This window comes from Salminus brasiliensis, chromosome 5 (assembly GCF_030463535.1).
Source record: "Salminus brasiliensis chromosome 5, fSalBra1.hap2, whole genome shotgun sequence".
Taxonomy (NCBI): Eukaryota; Metazoa; Chordata; class Actinopteri; order Characiformes; family Bryconidae; genus Salminus; species Salminus brasiliensis.
Genome location: NC_132882.1, coordinates 16,893,653 through 16,910,507, shown reverse-complemented (window position 1 = coordinate 16,910,507; position 16,855 = coordinate 16,893,653). Strand labels below are relative to the sequence as shown.

General features: G+C 40.3%; 1 protein-coding gene across 3 annotated transcripts in view; it reads right to left on the bottom strand.

Moving 5' to 3' along the window:
• Positions 1–16,855, bottom strand: part of plppr5b (phospholipid phosphatase related 5b) — a 61,440-nt gene that overhangs the window by 4,239 nt on the left and 40,346 nt on the right. For all 3 annotated transcript variants that reach the window (XM_072679642.1, XM_072679643.1, XM_072679644.1), the window contains 3 exons: positions 15,080–15,330; positions 9,233–9,409; positions 1,788–1,922 (listed from right to left, as the gene is read on the bottom strand). In XM_072679642.1, coding sequence (XP_072535743.1) covers positions 1,788–1,922; positions 9,233–9,409; positions 15,080–15,330 — 563 coding nt within the window. The remainder of the gene's footprint in view (positions 1–1,787; positions 1,923–9,232; positions 9,410–15,079; positions 15,331–16,855) is intronic.

Sequence of the window (16,855 nt, the reverse complement as noted above, 5' to 3'; positions counted from 1 at the left end):
GCATGTCACTGTCCTCCAACCTCCTCTCACATATGCTATTCATCTACGTGCGCTTTGTCACCAAAGACAAATATCACTGACAAGGATCTCCCGCTTCCACAATTCAGCAGCCTTGCGAGGACAAAGAAATGAGCCATTAGCATTTTTTGTGGTGGAAATATCACTCTCATCCTACACAATTCACCCTGTGCATTTTGAGGAAACCAGCTGCAGACCCAAAGCCATTTCAATCATGGCTTGTTTAAGACCAACAAGCAGACAAGTAAAGCATTTAATCCCACGAATTAGACAAAGCAACAACACAGCAAACAGGGATTAAATTGCTGATTTGTTTGCTTGCATGTTTGTTCATCTTGTACCTATTATTAATTATTTTTTAAGAGTCATACTTATGGTGTAATTACCCTCTATCTCGGAGCTCAGCAGCAGGAGTGCAGCATGTGGCTTAATTAATAGCTGCATGTCTGGTCTAAATCAGTACCCGGCTCAGCTATGGAGGGCAGCTGTAACTGAGGAGCTAAATACAGACAAAGTGGCCTGAGGAAGTAGAATATTTTCAAATGTATTTCATCAAGGTCTCCTTGGACTTGCTGGGGTGAATCACGCGGTTGCAGATTTCCATCAAAGATACAGTAGAATAAATATTTTTTTTATTTTAAAATCTGCCTCTTTATAGATACTGATATATGGGTAATTCTTTAATTGGGGGCTCTTTTTACCATCTTAACTTTTGTTAGCATTAATTGTCTTTTGATTATGTCACCACAATGCTTTGATGCTTTAAAGTAAAGACTTGGCCAACTGATTAAGCCAATTAAGACCGATCTTATTCAATTATTTTATATATATTTGCCAACTGGCATAGATGGACATTCAGACAGTTCACTCTTTCTGTATTTGCAAAGCTTTCTCCTGATGTCTTAAAAAATTGAATATTTTTAGAAAGTTTTAGGAAGTGATGCATTTAACTTTAATTTAACAGTTTAGATAATGATGATGAAACTGAAAACCCTGTCATTCATTACCATCACAACCAGTTCTGTGTTGGTGATGACTTGTTGAAGTAGTGACAATTTGCATTTTTTTCAAACATACATTTCTCACTTTTCCAGACATTAAAATAGTTATGCTTTCCATAGTTACGGCATAAACAATTGCTGTGAAACAAATTAGGCCAAACCTAGTCTGTAGCCCCACCAGCATACAAGAAAAGCAACAGTATAAAGTTCAAGGCAATTAATGGCAACCTGATTGCTTCACATTAAGGGAGGACAGTAGAAAACAAGATTCAAAGGACAGGATCACTCAGCTTGCAGAGCCAAACACTCTGGATACAGGCTGATTATGATAGGTAATTGGTTTGTTTGGAGCAAATGAATGCGATTAGGTTTTAACAGGAATTTAATGGCCTGGCTGTGTACTCCAGAGGCTTGGCAGGTGCTGCTCTTCACACAGGTGTTCATACGTTTATTGCCTTGTGTTTTGCAGGTGGCGGAAGCTGCTGTTTTTGCCTGCGATCCAGTCAAAGAACCCCAGGAGGCGCGCTTTCAGAGAGCGGGGCGCTGCGCTTCCCTCTTCCTCTCTCAACTCGGCCATCTGAAGGACGGCCGTATGTGCGCACACACACACACACACGTTCACAGACATGTCAAGCACGCAGACACTTGACCCATTCATAACTTTCATGTTGCATCAACAAACATACAGTGTGAGTCAGTCATTTTATGCTAAACACAGTATGAGAGTATGGTCGCTGGTAGTGATCTGAATATGCATCTATGCTCTACCTGGGAGGCGATGTATTTCTCCAGGGGGCTCTCCACCCTGGGCATGCTCATCATGGGCGCACTGCTCATGCTCTCCTGCTGGGGGTCTTCACTCAACAGCAGTTTGCCTTTGAAGTTGTGAACCACACACACGACCTGAAACAGCAGAAAACAGCACTTACGCAGCTTGTTATCGACATGCTTTCCTAAGAGCCCACCGCTATGAAAGAAATCAGTAAATCCTGCATCATACAATTTGGAAGGAAAGCAAATATACACGATATGGACAAAAGTATTTGGACACTTGCTTATCATTGTTTCTTCTTAAATCAAGAGTATTTAAGTTTATCCCGCTTATGTTGGAGTAACTGTCTCTACTGTCTAAGGAATACTACTAGATTTTGGAGCACTGCTGTGAAGATGCGATTGCCTTCAGCGACAACAGTGTTAGTGAGTTCAGGATGTTGGATGAACACCACCCTACCTCATCCCTACCTCCCCAACTCATCATAAAAATATTGGATGTAGCAACATCATTGCAAAGAAGCTAGGGGGTTTATACCCCTCTACCCCACACCTGGTATTAGGCATGGTGCCAATGAGTTCATGTTTATCTGCTCCAGAGAGTTCTATTCTATTGGCAATCCTTCTCTAGTGGGACTAGACAAGCTGTGTGGTGTTGCATTTGCTCATCTGTGTCAGCAATGGGTGCAATTTAAAAGTAGCTGAATGCATTCATTAGCATGGGTGTCCACAAACATTTGGACATATAGTGTATGACTGAAGGCTGAAACGAACATTCTCCATCTCGGGGGAACACTGCAACAGTAAAAGTTCGGCCGACTGGTGTGCTTCACACACTACAAAAGAGCAGATATAAAAAAAGAGGCTGATGCAACCCTGTATACAGTGCAGGGGGGACGGGAATCTCAGGCTATATCACTCTAAAAATAAGACTGAAATGAGGGTCATTTTTCAAGCTGCCTTGTCAAATCCTCTCATTCCAGTGGCCTCATACAGAGAGGAGCCAAGCTCATTGAATCTGTCTCAGTGCACACAATGCTTTACATAAGCCTAACTTATCCATCCTGGCTTATCCAGCTTGCAAACCCTGGCACAAAATATTACAGTGGAGATGTGTGGTATATTTTCTATCAGCTAATTTTGGTTTGTTTATCTCAATTTAGTGTACACGGTCATAGTCCTGTAACACAGTAACTGAATTAACTGAGCACTTTATCCTAAGTTGGCTTTTTTAATGAGGCTGCACCTCATCTGTGGTTGGTACACAAAGCACACATTTCTCTTGTTTTACCTGTAAATCTCAATTAAAAGTATCCATTTTCTTCGCCTGGTTAAAGGGTTCTTTGGATTTGGGAGACCTTTTAAAGAACAAATGTGGAAGACCATTTGTAAATGGGTCTATATAACCTTTTATAAAAAAAGCTTACCAAAAACACCCCCTAAAACCCAACAGAATCTTTCTGTTTGTAGTCACAGATATATGCAGCTCAAGGTCATCTTCCCACCTCTAAGGAAAGTAATTTGCTGTATACCCATTTAAAAGCAAGGGATGCATCTGTGCTTTGTGCTTCATATTTGGCCAGACCCATGCTTTTCCAACTCCCAGTATGATTAGTGCATGTTTACATGTTGTGTAAATGATCTGAATTTATCTGTTTATATTTCATCCCACGATTCTTTTACTAAATATGTATTTTAGCTAGTGCATCCTTAGAAAGAATGCATGTCTTCTATCTTGAATAGACAATAACCGCTTAAAGGAGGAGCACATGGTTATGCACTATATGAGGCAAAACTGAAGACGCGAGCATGGGCGTATGACATGAAATGTTTTAATATTCTACCATTCATTAGCTAACAGACTGCTGCCCTGCAGTGCTAACTAGAATTCATGAATATGTGAGGCCCTTGTTGCTCTGCATTAGTTCACTGTAGCACCCTCACATATCTCTCCCAATATAACACTTTCCTTTCAGCCAGCACTCCCTTCTACTCTGAGCTATTAAAGATGCCTAATGTCATGCTTATTGCAAGCAATACATTATCCGACTTGTGTGCATGAGGTGTTGATAATTAATACCACAGAATGTATTCTGACAAAGCACAAGGAAAGTGGGTCACATTTATATCCATATGCCATCCATGCAGCTTCTTTAATCTTAGAAAACAAAACAGAACATACATCATTGCACTAAAATAGTCCAATGATTACCGTAATAGCTTCTCATCATCTGATGCCAGAACAGAACAGAACTCGGTCAACTTTGTCAAGATGAATGCTTAGCTGTTGGAACTGAAGTGTATAGTGTTATAATTCTAGCTATTTTGATTGTATTTTCATACAAGTGGAAGGGTGGTTAAACATGAAATAGATGGGTGGAAAAGACAGTGGAAATCCAGCAAAACAAAGAATAAAGAGCAATATATCTTTGCTGCCATGCAAACACCCTGTATCTCCAAAACAGTAACTTTACAGAAGAATGAAAAGACCTGCTTAATTTTTAATGGAAGTCAATGTCAAAAAAGATTTTATTCCAAGTCATTTTGGAGCATTTCTATTGGTCCATTCATCATCAATCATCAATTTTAACACAATGTGAACAACAGAAGTCAAAACAAAAAAAGAAATGCAAAAATGGAGGTACAAGGTTTTTGTGGGATAGCAACAATAATAGTGGTAAGAGCAGCAATACCGATTCCTTCAACCTTGGATCGTCTGAAAGCACTTCAGCTCTATTATGTGCCATCATGTTGTAATGTGGACAGCAGCTACGATGAAGGCTTAACGAGATAGTTATGCCTTCACATCACATTCACTTAGACACTGCTGAAAGAAAGGCCCCATCGCTCTCGGTTCACTTCCGACACACCCTGGCCCCCGGCAAATTAATTGCTGAAGTCAATCAAATATTAATTGTAGGTTTCTGTGCTTGGCAGGTCATTGAAACAGATATCAGGGCTGTTCTTGGGCCATTACATATTCTTTTTTGCCCACCATGGGATGAGATGTACTCAAAAAGGAATTATGTAATTTCATATATTCTGCTTCTTAGTAAAATCATGAGCGGTAAAATTATTTCCGCAATGCACAATGAAAGGAACATGAGATAGATTTATATAATCTGCCAACCAAATGATACCCATTTGAAACTTCAGTTCCCTGTAGACTGCGCAATAAATTGATGGCTGCCAGGGTGACTAAGCAGCTCCTCCGTACTGACACAGTGGATCTCAGCCCTCTAGTTCTTTTGGCTCTCAGACGCTTTCACAGACGCCTGTTCTCTTCATCTCTGTATCTCACTGGACCAAGTCTCTTTTATCCTCCAACAGACCTTATCAAGTGAAGTTAATCAAAAGGGAAGGCATACCACATTTGCATGTGCATGTAAAATAAAAATAAAATAAATAAAATAAGTAAAGGTGCGTCCATACATCCCGTCAGTCCACTGCAGTAAGCTTACCAAATCAACAGCTAAAGCCAACCTTTACATTCCCCAGTTTTAGATGGCCTCTGTCAACATGGCATATAGAGCCAGGCATCTCTGCTGTTTAAATATGAAATGTCTAACAAAGGTGGTTCATACACTGATGCTGTATATAGCTCTTCCTGAAGCTCAGACTGCTAGCATTCTCATCTAAGGGACGGCTGGTTTCAAATATATGTCTTTTTTGACAGTAAGATCAAAAGCATGTTGTAATTTAATCTCAACTACTGTACTAACAGTTTATTGAACAAATGCTGTTATACAGGCAGATTATGAAGGTTTAATCAATACTGCATGTGTGATTTTATGTAGAAGACAGGTCACTTTATTGGGCTAAAAAGTAGGTGAGCACAATCAACTTTTGCAGAAATAAAAATCATCATCGTTGCTGTTTTTTTTCTAGACATGGCACAACATCACTTTTTTTCCTGGTACCAATATTATTGGTATCTTAATATGGGCTGTTACAAATTTTATATTTCATTTTTTTAAAAAGAACTAAGAACTTAAAAATAGCTGTATTTAATTCAATGAGCAGCTAAAAGCAACCAAAATGTGATAATCCGTTTTTTGCCCTATAATAAAACAGGCAAAGCTAACATTATTATCCTCTTATTAATTTCTACAGAAATAATTTTTTTTGGCTAGTGTAACCTGTAAAGCATTCAGTCACGTATGAGTTAACTGTCTGTGAGTCCTTATAAAACAGTTTCACATTCAAAACAACACAAAAACAATTGTGACACCATGTAAGAGATAAAACTAATCAATCAATAAATACCATTCTTTAACATAAATGTGTAGATAATATAGTCACTGTCACACAAAAACCTGTATTTCATTTTGTGATTTTTGTTTTTCACTTTTTGACATAATATGAATCTAGCTGGTCTTTATATTGTGTCAACATTTCGTGATTACTGGACTAATAAAAAGTCTCCAAAACAGCATGGAACAAAATCTTTTTACGTTGACTTTTTGAGATACAAGGTTTTTGCATGACGGTAACAATATATGATACTACAATCTATTCCCATGTATACCATGTATTATACTATACAGGCACAGACACATTGGTATCTTTGAAGGGTCTAACACAGTGGCATACAGTCCAAAGTCAAAGTTCTTGGTCTTCCAATGAAGAATTAAATATGATTGGAACATTTTGGTTAGCATGCTGTTAGTGGCTGACTGACTGACAAATGACCCAATTACTCTGACTGATAAAAGATAACTAGACAACTGGACAACTGGACAACTGGACCACTGACTGACTGTCTGACTTACAGCTCTGCATCCAGCCTCTGCCGGGGCTAGAATATAATTACAATCCCCAATATACCGGTTCAGGCGCAGAATCTGTGTTGAGTGTTAGTTTTAATCCTGCAAAATTCTGTGCTAGATTTCCAAAGGTAGCAGTAAAAAGACTGCTACGTTAGACACTGACATTTAGTAAATTCCACATTTTGGAAACTGGGATATATATATTAGTTTTTATAACATTTACTATGATTATTGAGCGGCAGCAGTTCTCACACTGAATCATGACTCCCACTGGTTTCCCTGTTTGGAAGAAGTCCTGCTCCTCCCCAAAATGAAGATTCTAGTATGTCCTAAAATAAAACTGTGAGAGGTCTGAATAGCTGCAAAGCAGCAGATCATTTGATCAACAGAATTCAATTAGAATACAATGAGTCACAAAACAGGGAAATATATTATATATAATATAACCAAAAAGATAATTGGACCTCATATGATCATATGATTATGGCCCAGACCCTCTACAGACAAGACCTCAGCATCTGCTCAGAGAACGCCTCCGTTCTTTCCTGGAATTCAGTTATAAAAGGTGACGAGAAGGACACAATGCCCACAGCGAGTGTCACTGCAGTGCCCTGCTGTCCAGTGCCTCCGTGCAAGCAGTGACACACAGGCGTGGAGATATGCAGTCATGGCTGCTGCTGTATTTATCTCCTCTGCCACAATGCTATTTGCACTAAAGCTCTGTGAGCTCTGAGAGCTTTTACTGGCTGCTTTCTGCACAATAACACAACCAGAGCTGGCTGCTGGAAGGAGGAGGTAAAACCATCTTCCTGTGCATGCTAGAACAAAACAGCACAACAGGCTTTCAGGGGGAGCTGGGGTGTTCGTGAGGAGAGAAGCACGGAAGGCGAGTGCTTGGCTATGTAAGCAATCAGGCAGAAAAAAAAAAATCCATGGACCGCCACAGATTCCTTTTATAAACAAAAAGACACATCAGGCAAGTTAGTACCATCGTTTCTGGTCTTAATGGGATCACAAGCTTGTTTCTAGTGATGTGTGGCTTTCACTAGTCTGCTGAGTTACTGACAGTGTCCAGAAAACGGCTTTGCTTTGCTGGTTTATTAAGATTCTTTGTAGCATCCTTGGCTAGTTTAATGGCTTTAAGAATACTGTCACTAAAACCAACTACCAAAACCAAAACTTGATGTAGTTCACTTTACTTCATGTTTAGTTTATTAACATGTCTTGATGTGGCATATCTCATGTAAGGATCTTTTGGCTATCAAAGTTCATATTGGAACCCTTGACTTATGGGCTTAACCCTTGAATTATGGGCCTAAAACACTGACTCAACTAGAACAAAACATACTACTTAAGTACTAAGAAACATATAGAATAGCAGTGGAACTTATCATACTCAGCATTTGTCATGCTTGTTTTGTGATCCAAAATAAAATGATAAATATACACGCAAACATAATAGAGTACTATTGAAAGCTTTATTAAGTAGAAATGGTAGTGATAAAAGTACTAATTTACTACAAGTGTTATTATTTAAAGACAGTCAGTGGAGTGATGTTTATTCCTAAATACGTGTAACTGGGTACATATACCTTATTCTCACACCTACTGCTATGTGATTTCGTTTTCACCATACCTCTGATTATGTATTACTATTGTATTATTCTGAACTGAAACAGGTCATATTAAAACGTGTGTTAATTTATTTGGTTAATCCATTCATAAATGCAATACTGACTGATAGCTGGCTCAGCTGGCTAATGGCCCGGGGGTCGTAAGTTTGAATCCCAAACAGTGCCAACTGGCCGTGCTCTCTCTCAGTGGGAAGATAACGATCTATACCCTTGTCTCTCTTAAAGAGACGTGTGGGGTCCTGATGCTGCATGTTGGCTGCCTAGCGATGCCGCATTGGTGGGAGTTCGAATAGAGGTGGTGGCTGGCTTTGCATGTGTCGGAGGAGCTACGAAGGAGTGGGTTAACTGGCAGTACCAAATAGAGAGAAAAGAGAAATTTTCTTTGATTAACAAATAAACCTAAAAAATACCATGTGCCTTCTTTATGAAAGATTACTTACATAATACATAGAATGAAAACAGGGCTTGGACAAGCAGTTAATAAAGTTGTTCTCTCACTCTCCTTTTGCTGTGACTGTATGTCTGCTTAGGGCAGAGTGTGCATGTAAATTTGACTAAACTCTTTGTGCATAGCTAGTTGATTGGTCTAAGGTAACTGAGAATTGCCAACATTGCTTGGAGCATTTGTTGTCCCTTATAACCACCACACTACAGTGCTAAACACTAGCAAATGCTCTCAGTCCCTCCATGACCTCACATCTCATACACATCCAAAGTCTTTAAAAAAAACACATAATAACTGCCGCAACATGCCTGTGTTGGTTATGCTGCCCTGACTACATTACTGTGAATCACTGTGCGGTCTGAAACTCTCACACAGTCCTGACCAGACTGGAGTTTATGTAGCTTTGTACTTCACTTTCAATATTATACCTGATTTTTACGCTAGATGTGTAATTTGCTTATCACTCCTGACAGTTAGCTGAGTGATTGACACTTTCATAATGCCTGTCGATTTACGCTAGTCAAAAGGCAATCACAGCATACAGCCCACTGCCAGCGCTGCAAAATGACCATGGCACAGCTAAAAGATCCTTACCAGAAAAGTGGCGATGGCTACTCCAATGATAAAGCCGGCGATTACGTCCGACCAGTGGTTGCGGTACTCCGCCACCCTGTTGATGCCCGTGAGGAAGGCCAGGCACATCAGCCCGAGTGACATGACTGGCTTTGCCAGCCTAGTTCCTTTGGCTTTCACAGTGCATGTGATGTACATCTGAAACGAGAGAAAAAAGAAAAGGGAGCTGTGCTCATGCCACCTCAATCAGACAAAAACTTTCCTTTTCTCCTGTGGATAAATAATTACTGTGTACAGTGTTAACCTGGATTACTGCAGCTTTAGTGCTCCTGAGGGAGGAACACAGTGCCATATCAGCAGCAGGGAGCAAAGCAACACGACGGCCACGAGCGAAACTACAAGCGCACAGGGGCTGCTCATGCTTTGCCATCACTGCTGACAATACGCGTTAGAAAGGCTCCAATCCAGCTGTGCCTTAAAATGCCAGGCAGTGTCTGTGCAATCATAGGAGGGTGTGGGAAAGTAAGCCCAAATGAAAAGAGGTCATATGGTATCACTGGGTAGATCAAAGCTGTGAAATGCATTATGTTCAGTAGGGGAAGCATTTGGAGAACAATGCATACACAGGAGCTGTGCAAAGGTTGTAGCCATCTGATAAAATCATATTTTTAACCAAACCTTTAACCTCCTCTAACTACATTATGTTTGTTACCAAATGTTTGTGGACACCCCTTCTAATGAATGCATTCAGCTACTTTAAGTTGTATCAGTTATTGACACAGATGTGCACACACTGCTTGTCTAGTCCCTGTAAAGAAATAGAAGCATAAAACATTTGACACCATGCCTAATGCCAGGTGTGGGCTAGAGGGGTATAAAGCCCCCAGCAATAAGCTGTGGAGTAGTGGAACAGTGTTCTCTGCAATGATGGTTGGGTGGGGTGAAGATCACCCAACATCTTACCCTCGCTAACACTCTTATCATTAAATGCAATCAAATCCTCAAAGCAGAAAGCCTTTTTAATATCCTTGATTTCAGAACGAATAAATGAGCAGGTGTCCCAAAACTTTGTCTATAAAATGTATTTAAAAACATAACATATTATAAACATATATAAAATAATAGTACTTTATAGCAGCACTGATATTTAATATTGTTTTAATCTCAACACATCTCACTACACTTACTGTTGAGATACATGTTACTGATCAATCTGCTTAGGTACAGTCTCGACATTATATGAAAACAAATATGCAACAGCAATTGTGTGTGTGTGTGTGTGTGTGAGTGTGTGTGCATGCATGTGTGTTTATGTCTATATCCTGAAGGAGACAAGGGCAGTATGCAGCTGCCTAACAGTCTCAGCTAAATCTGGCTGGCTAAGGAAGATGCAGACACAGTGCCCAGGGCAGGCCTGTCTGTGGGCCAGCTGACCCGCACTAAATGGGAGAGCTGAGGCTCCAGCACTTTGATGAAACTTAACTTCTGACGTTTTCACATTCTAAGAGCACAGCTATGCTGAAGGTCGTTGTGCATAATCACCAATCACTCCTGAGGACACATGCAACAAAGGCCGTAATTGTAATCCGTTGGGTGTCTGAGCCATCATGTGGCACCATCTCCCTTGTTCTTTAACAACTTGTTTGGGACTCAAAGGTCAGCAGACTGTGACGCAGTCACAGAAGCAGGAGAGGGGAGCATGATTTTATTGTGTCCTTCAGGCTTGATATACAGTCTTAATCAAAGGTCTAGGCATCCAGTAGTAGTATTAAACAGCAGTATTTACTGTAATTTACCTATATTTTGTAACAATATTTTCAGCTTCTAAATCCTAATGCAGTTACTTCTAGAAAACACAGCTCATAAACACTCTTCATAGTAACTAAAAGACTTTCAGTAGGAATTATCCCACTCTTCTTTGTAGAAAGCCTCTAGTTCTGAGTCTTGGGTCATCTTGCATCCACAGCATGTATAAGCTCTAGCCACAATTTTTCTATGAAGTTTAGGTCAGGGGAGTGTGAATGCCATTTTAAAGTTTGTGTCAGTTTGTGTCTCTTCAGGTTGTAATTGGTGGATGGTTTGACATTCGTGCATCAATAATTTGCTGGTATTTTGTGAAATGCATTCTTCTCTCCACAACATCACAATCCCAAAACTTCACAGACCTTGAAATACCCTTTTTCCTTTAAACATACTTTTGCTGATTGTGGTCAATCGGCAAAAGCATGTCAGTCCACAGCACTTGTTTCCAAAACTCATCTGACCTGTCTAGACGTTCTGCAGCATACTTCACACGATGATGCTTTGTGATTAGGTTTGCAGGTTAAGAATTCAATCTTATGTTTGTGTAAGCAATGCTGCACTGCTCTCATTCAGGTTCTTGGCAGTCATATGAGTGTTTTGTCTTATAAACATAACAGCAGTTCTATCCAAGAGTTTTCTTGGGTTTTCAGATCTTATTTCCTCAACAATTCCCCTGACCTGCAATTTCTTAATAGAATGCCACACTGTAGAAGCCTTACCCAGTCTTGTGGTCATTGATTATTTTCGTGTTCAGATCTCCAGACATTTGATAAGAGGAGCTCATTTTTGATTAGTGTTAGTACAAGATTTGAAGGGTCAAATAATTTAGAAATTATAATTTGATTTAGCGGACAGTTCCTAATTACAGTTGACATGCCTCATGTGTTTGATGATTCCGATTTTTATTTTTTGATTTAAAAGAAAATATTAATATAAAGAATATAGTATTTTATGTTTAAATGCCCAAACATTCGCATAGGACTGTGTTTTGAGAGCCCAATCAAATAAGAAGAACTGTTAACTGTGTGTAAAACAGATAAACACTGATAATGTAAAATAACATGCTAATATAACAAGCTGTGATAACAGACTTTATTATACAGCAGGCATAACCTCCTCAAATAAGAGTCTTTGTTCCCCCAGTAATGTCCTCTCCTGTACACCTGTAACCTTCCACCTGCAAACATGCTACTGCACCACAAACAGTCTGGCCCTGGTCTTCCAACACATTAACCTTAGCATCTGAAGCAGTGTTCATGTTTAGCTCAGGCCTGAGTCACCCGTCCCCTGGAGCTCCATCAAATATCATGTCATCTCTGTGTGCAGCAAAACTTTGCCTCTCAGGTCAAGGGCAGTGCTTGTGGCCATACTAAAGGCTGGAGCGTGTAAGCTGTCAGAAATATCAATTTTACACACTACTGCACACCAGTACTCTCTCACCCATAGAGGACCTTCCTTTCAGCCGGGTCAGCCTGCCATAGGCTGGTATATCAACTTGATTTACATCACATAATAGCCTAAAAAGGATATTTTTCAATTCACTTGGGCGTCTTTAAAGAGTTCTAGACATGTGACATTAACAGAACATTTATTCTACCGCTTGATCAAAGACATTCAGATAAAAGGTTTTGAGGGTGTGTACATCTCCCTTTGCAGACATTTCACATCCCCCTAAAAGCCATTAACTAGATTTAAAACCTGAGGAACCTACAATTCAGATTGTTCACTTCAGCAACATTTATGGTATATCATATGTAATACCACTAAATGCTATGCTATTTCTTATGGTGTGCTAATTTTGGCTTAATCTTGCACATACAACATGGAGCAACATCTCTGCGAAGGTACATATACATGTGATTCTTACATGTCTGTGGCTAATTTGCCATTATAAGGATAAAACACGACTATCCTCCTACACGACAGATCTCAGCATGCGCTTTCTGAGTACCATTTGATCCAACTATCAGCCTCTTAATGGCCGATTCGAAAAAAAAAGCTATTTTTGTAGACATCAGCAGAAACAAACAATGCCTCACACACTAGCTGTCCTACATATGTCTCAATCTACTCAACTGATAGGATTAATCATCCATACTAAAAGGCCTCTAGGGGACTAAGTCAAAATCACTGCATCTTAAGACCTCTAGTCCTGAAAGATGCCATCTTCTCCTTTCACATGCTACGTGTCTGGTATGTTAGAAATCTTTCATATGGCAAGCCATTAGCCCTTATACTGTCAGCTCTGGCCTATTGTGAAAAAAGCCCAGAGTGATATGTCCTCTTTCCGTGTAGCTCACTGTGTATCACTCACACACCTGGAGCTGCATCAGAAATGCGACCAGACTCGAATGTAACAGATGCTCATTAACTACCGATTTTGGATCCTCTGTCTCTTTCCCTTTTCATTCATGAACACAGGGTGTCTCTAATCATACCTTTTCATTAAAGCACAGTTGGGAGTGCGAACTGAAAAATGAATCAGACATAGGAGTAGTCATTTTCCAGAACCACTGGAGGAGTAGGAGAGATTGAAATGGAGAGATTAAATGCAGCGTGATAGGGCCATATCGCATCTGTCATGGCTGCAGGGGGAGTCATTTGGCTCAAAGCTTTAGGAAGACTGTCTTTGTCAGAGGAATAATTCACAGAACAATTAAACATATTTCAATCCTAATTAGTTCCTAGGATAGAAAGTAATCCAAAGATCGAAACATTAGATCTTTATTTTGCAGAATTTGAATCAGTCAGTTGTTCCTTATATTTTCTCCAAATGTAATGATGAATGGACCAATACAAAAGCTCCAAAATAATAGGGGTGTAAGAAAATATCGATACACCTTAATGTCGCGATATTCTGCTATGTTTTGCTGATGACTTTGTGTTGTATTTATCCGCATCAATGTAAGCAAGTACCGCACTGCATTAGCATTAGCAAACCTAACTGCGTGAGTGTGACCGCCAATGGCCGAATCCAAATGCATTAGACCGCCTCCCGCGGTGTACAGAGCTGAAGTCTGGGCTCATTTTGGCTTTCACAATAAAGAAGGCACAACAGAGATCGACAAGAACCATGCCGTGTTCTGACTGCATGAAAAGTAAACATTTTCCCTTAGATTTTATGCATGTAGTGGTTTGTTTTTTTATACTATGACAGTTTACCTAAAATGAGATTAAAAAAACGTAAAATAACGCCATGCTTAAAGTATCACAGTATATCGCAATATATCGAATCGTAACCCCTGTATTGTGATGCATATCGTATCGCCAGATCCTTGCCAATACACAGCCCTACAAAATAACCTGTAATATAATATTTTACACTGACCTACATCTTTTCCTGTAAAGTTGCCATTTTAGGCAAACAAGTTGTATTGCATGACAGCAACAATATGCACACATATACTGTACATCATACAAATAAGCAAGCTAGGCTAGTATCAGGATCTATTTTCCTTCTGCATCAGCAGTACATCAAAACGAAAGACTGCACAGGCAGAGATGGCAGTCATAGCCAGAATGACAGCTCCCACTTTTCGCTGGCACTCATTAACAGACCAAAAAAAAGAAAAAGACAACAAACACAGCCATAATCACGGCGCATTGCATTATGTCTTCCATCTCCGTGCTCTCTCAGGCTGATGAACAGAATGCAAATTCACCTCCCGCGACTGCACATCTGCATTTCAAAAGCAGCCGAGGGTGATGTCATCTCGGCCGCTTGCATAGCAGATTAGAGCGCTCCATGAAGATTGCTCTAAGACACTGAGGTGTGCATTTCAATGTCCTTTGTTTATGACAACGCACAGCAGGAATGCAGCGGAGCGAGAGGAAAATAGGCTACCACTAAACTGAGCGAATGTAAAATGCATCTCCTGCTCCTACAAGCACCTAAAAGTCATAACTGTGTGAGTCCTGAGGAACAGTTGAGAATAAGAGAAACATTCTTGTTGTTGAGATGTGATTATATAAGGCAATTACTTTGTTCATGATGTGTGACTGATTTTTGGATCGACACAAGAATAGGAAGAGGAGGAACCCTTTACGGGACTTAGAGCTACTCACAGCCAGATAGAGCGCGGCGTAGACGCTAAGGGCTGCCTCTTTGGAGGGGAAGGTTTTGCGGGCTCGCAGGATGTCCTCCTCGTTGCCAGTGCAGGCCTCCTGGTGGCTAATGTAGCGCAAGGCCTGCTGGCAGCCCAGCGCCGTGTAGTTGGGTTTACACACAGTCAGGAAGTGAGGGGCCAAGTTCCCTGTTACAACCTGCCCTGCGTTCACGAAGATGTCTGTGGTGAAGAGGCCGAACATATACACACCTGTGGGAAGAACAGTAAGAAAGATTACTGATTATTTGTCTGGCAGATGCTCCTCTACTACCATTACTACTGCTACTGTAAAACGCAAGTAAAGATAGTACTTCCAGAGCATGAGATAAGAGCAAGACTCTTACTTCTAAGTGTTATGTCTAATAAATTGTTAAATGTACATTGTGAGCTGTCACTTCAAAGACCTCAAAGAGACAAAAAACGTCAGTCATCGGTTCCATTGTGGTTTGAAGTGACGTCTAGACATACATAAGTTTTGTATGGATTTAGGGCATAGAAAGAAAGAAAACCTTTAGGATGCAAACAGCTGATCATGACCAGCGTGATGGAAGCCATCTGGAGCTTTAGGATTATAGCCTTTAGCAGTAACAAATAACCATAAACAAAACATAATTGGCCAAAGCTTTATGTAAGCTTCCAGCCTGTCATCTGTTTGTGCCTATGCATCCTAACAGGGCTTTTTCTTCTTTGAAGAGCATTTTGCTGTCAGACATTAACTATGTCAAGCCGTCACTGTCAGCAGTGGAGAATGCCTTGTTTCTTTCCTCGGTTCTGAAATGTCACATACTTGTTGCCAGGTTTCAATTTTTCCACCTCAAATGAGCTCATAAGGCAAAAACGACAAAGCCATTATTATAGGCGTCAAAGTCAACAATGAGTCATTTTGAAAGCATGAACAAAATGCACTTAGGCGACATTAACAAAACCCTAATTAACACTTTTTATGTTATCAAAGAATGAATGAATCAAAGGATTATTTCTTAGGATTTACGACACAGGCAAAACTCCAATACTGGCACCAAAACATAAAGCTTGTGTCCAACGAGGCTGATATGCCTAATAAGCGCCCCACTGCTTTGCACAGTAGTAAAAAACAGCAAGCTAAGATTTAAAGCATCAGTCAAGAACTGCGGGAACAGCACTATGACGTCCTGAAACAGGATCTGAGGGTGATTGAATGGTGGACTGAAAACATAACGATTCTGTATTTTTATGTGTGTCGCCTTGCAGCATTATTTTTGGCTGAAAGCTTCTGTTGTTGTTGCCTGGCAGCTGCACTGACTCCTGCCTGGGGCTTTAAAAGGTCTTCGGTTGGCACCACATTGATCCCATTCCCTGTCATGTAGGAACTGTTGTTGAAAGTGCCTGGGTGGCCTTGATAACTTTGATGCTGACTGGAGTTCACTGCAACAGACTGCAGTGCTGGGACCTGGCTCCAGATCAAAGCTGCAGGTGCAAGGCCCAGCCTGGTCCACAAATGGAAACATGCAGACAGCGTGGGAGTCTAAATGGACCCAATCACATTCATTGGCTGTCTAGCCCAGAAGAAAATGCTACACCCTGGTATCCTTCAAAGACTTCGTTCGGAAATGAATTCTATTTCTTATGTGCCTATGTATATGTGTGTATATCATGGCAATACAGATGTCTCCAAAAGATACCGTATGCCGTAATTAGTCTCTTCGGTACTTAAGAAATCAATCTTGGCCAGTATCAAAGAGAATAAATCATTCTC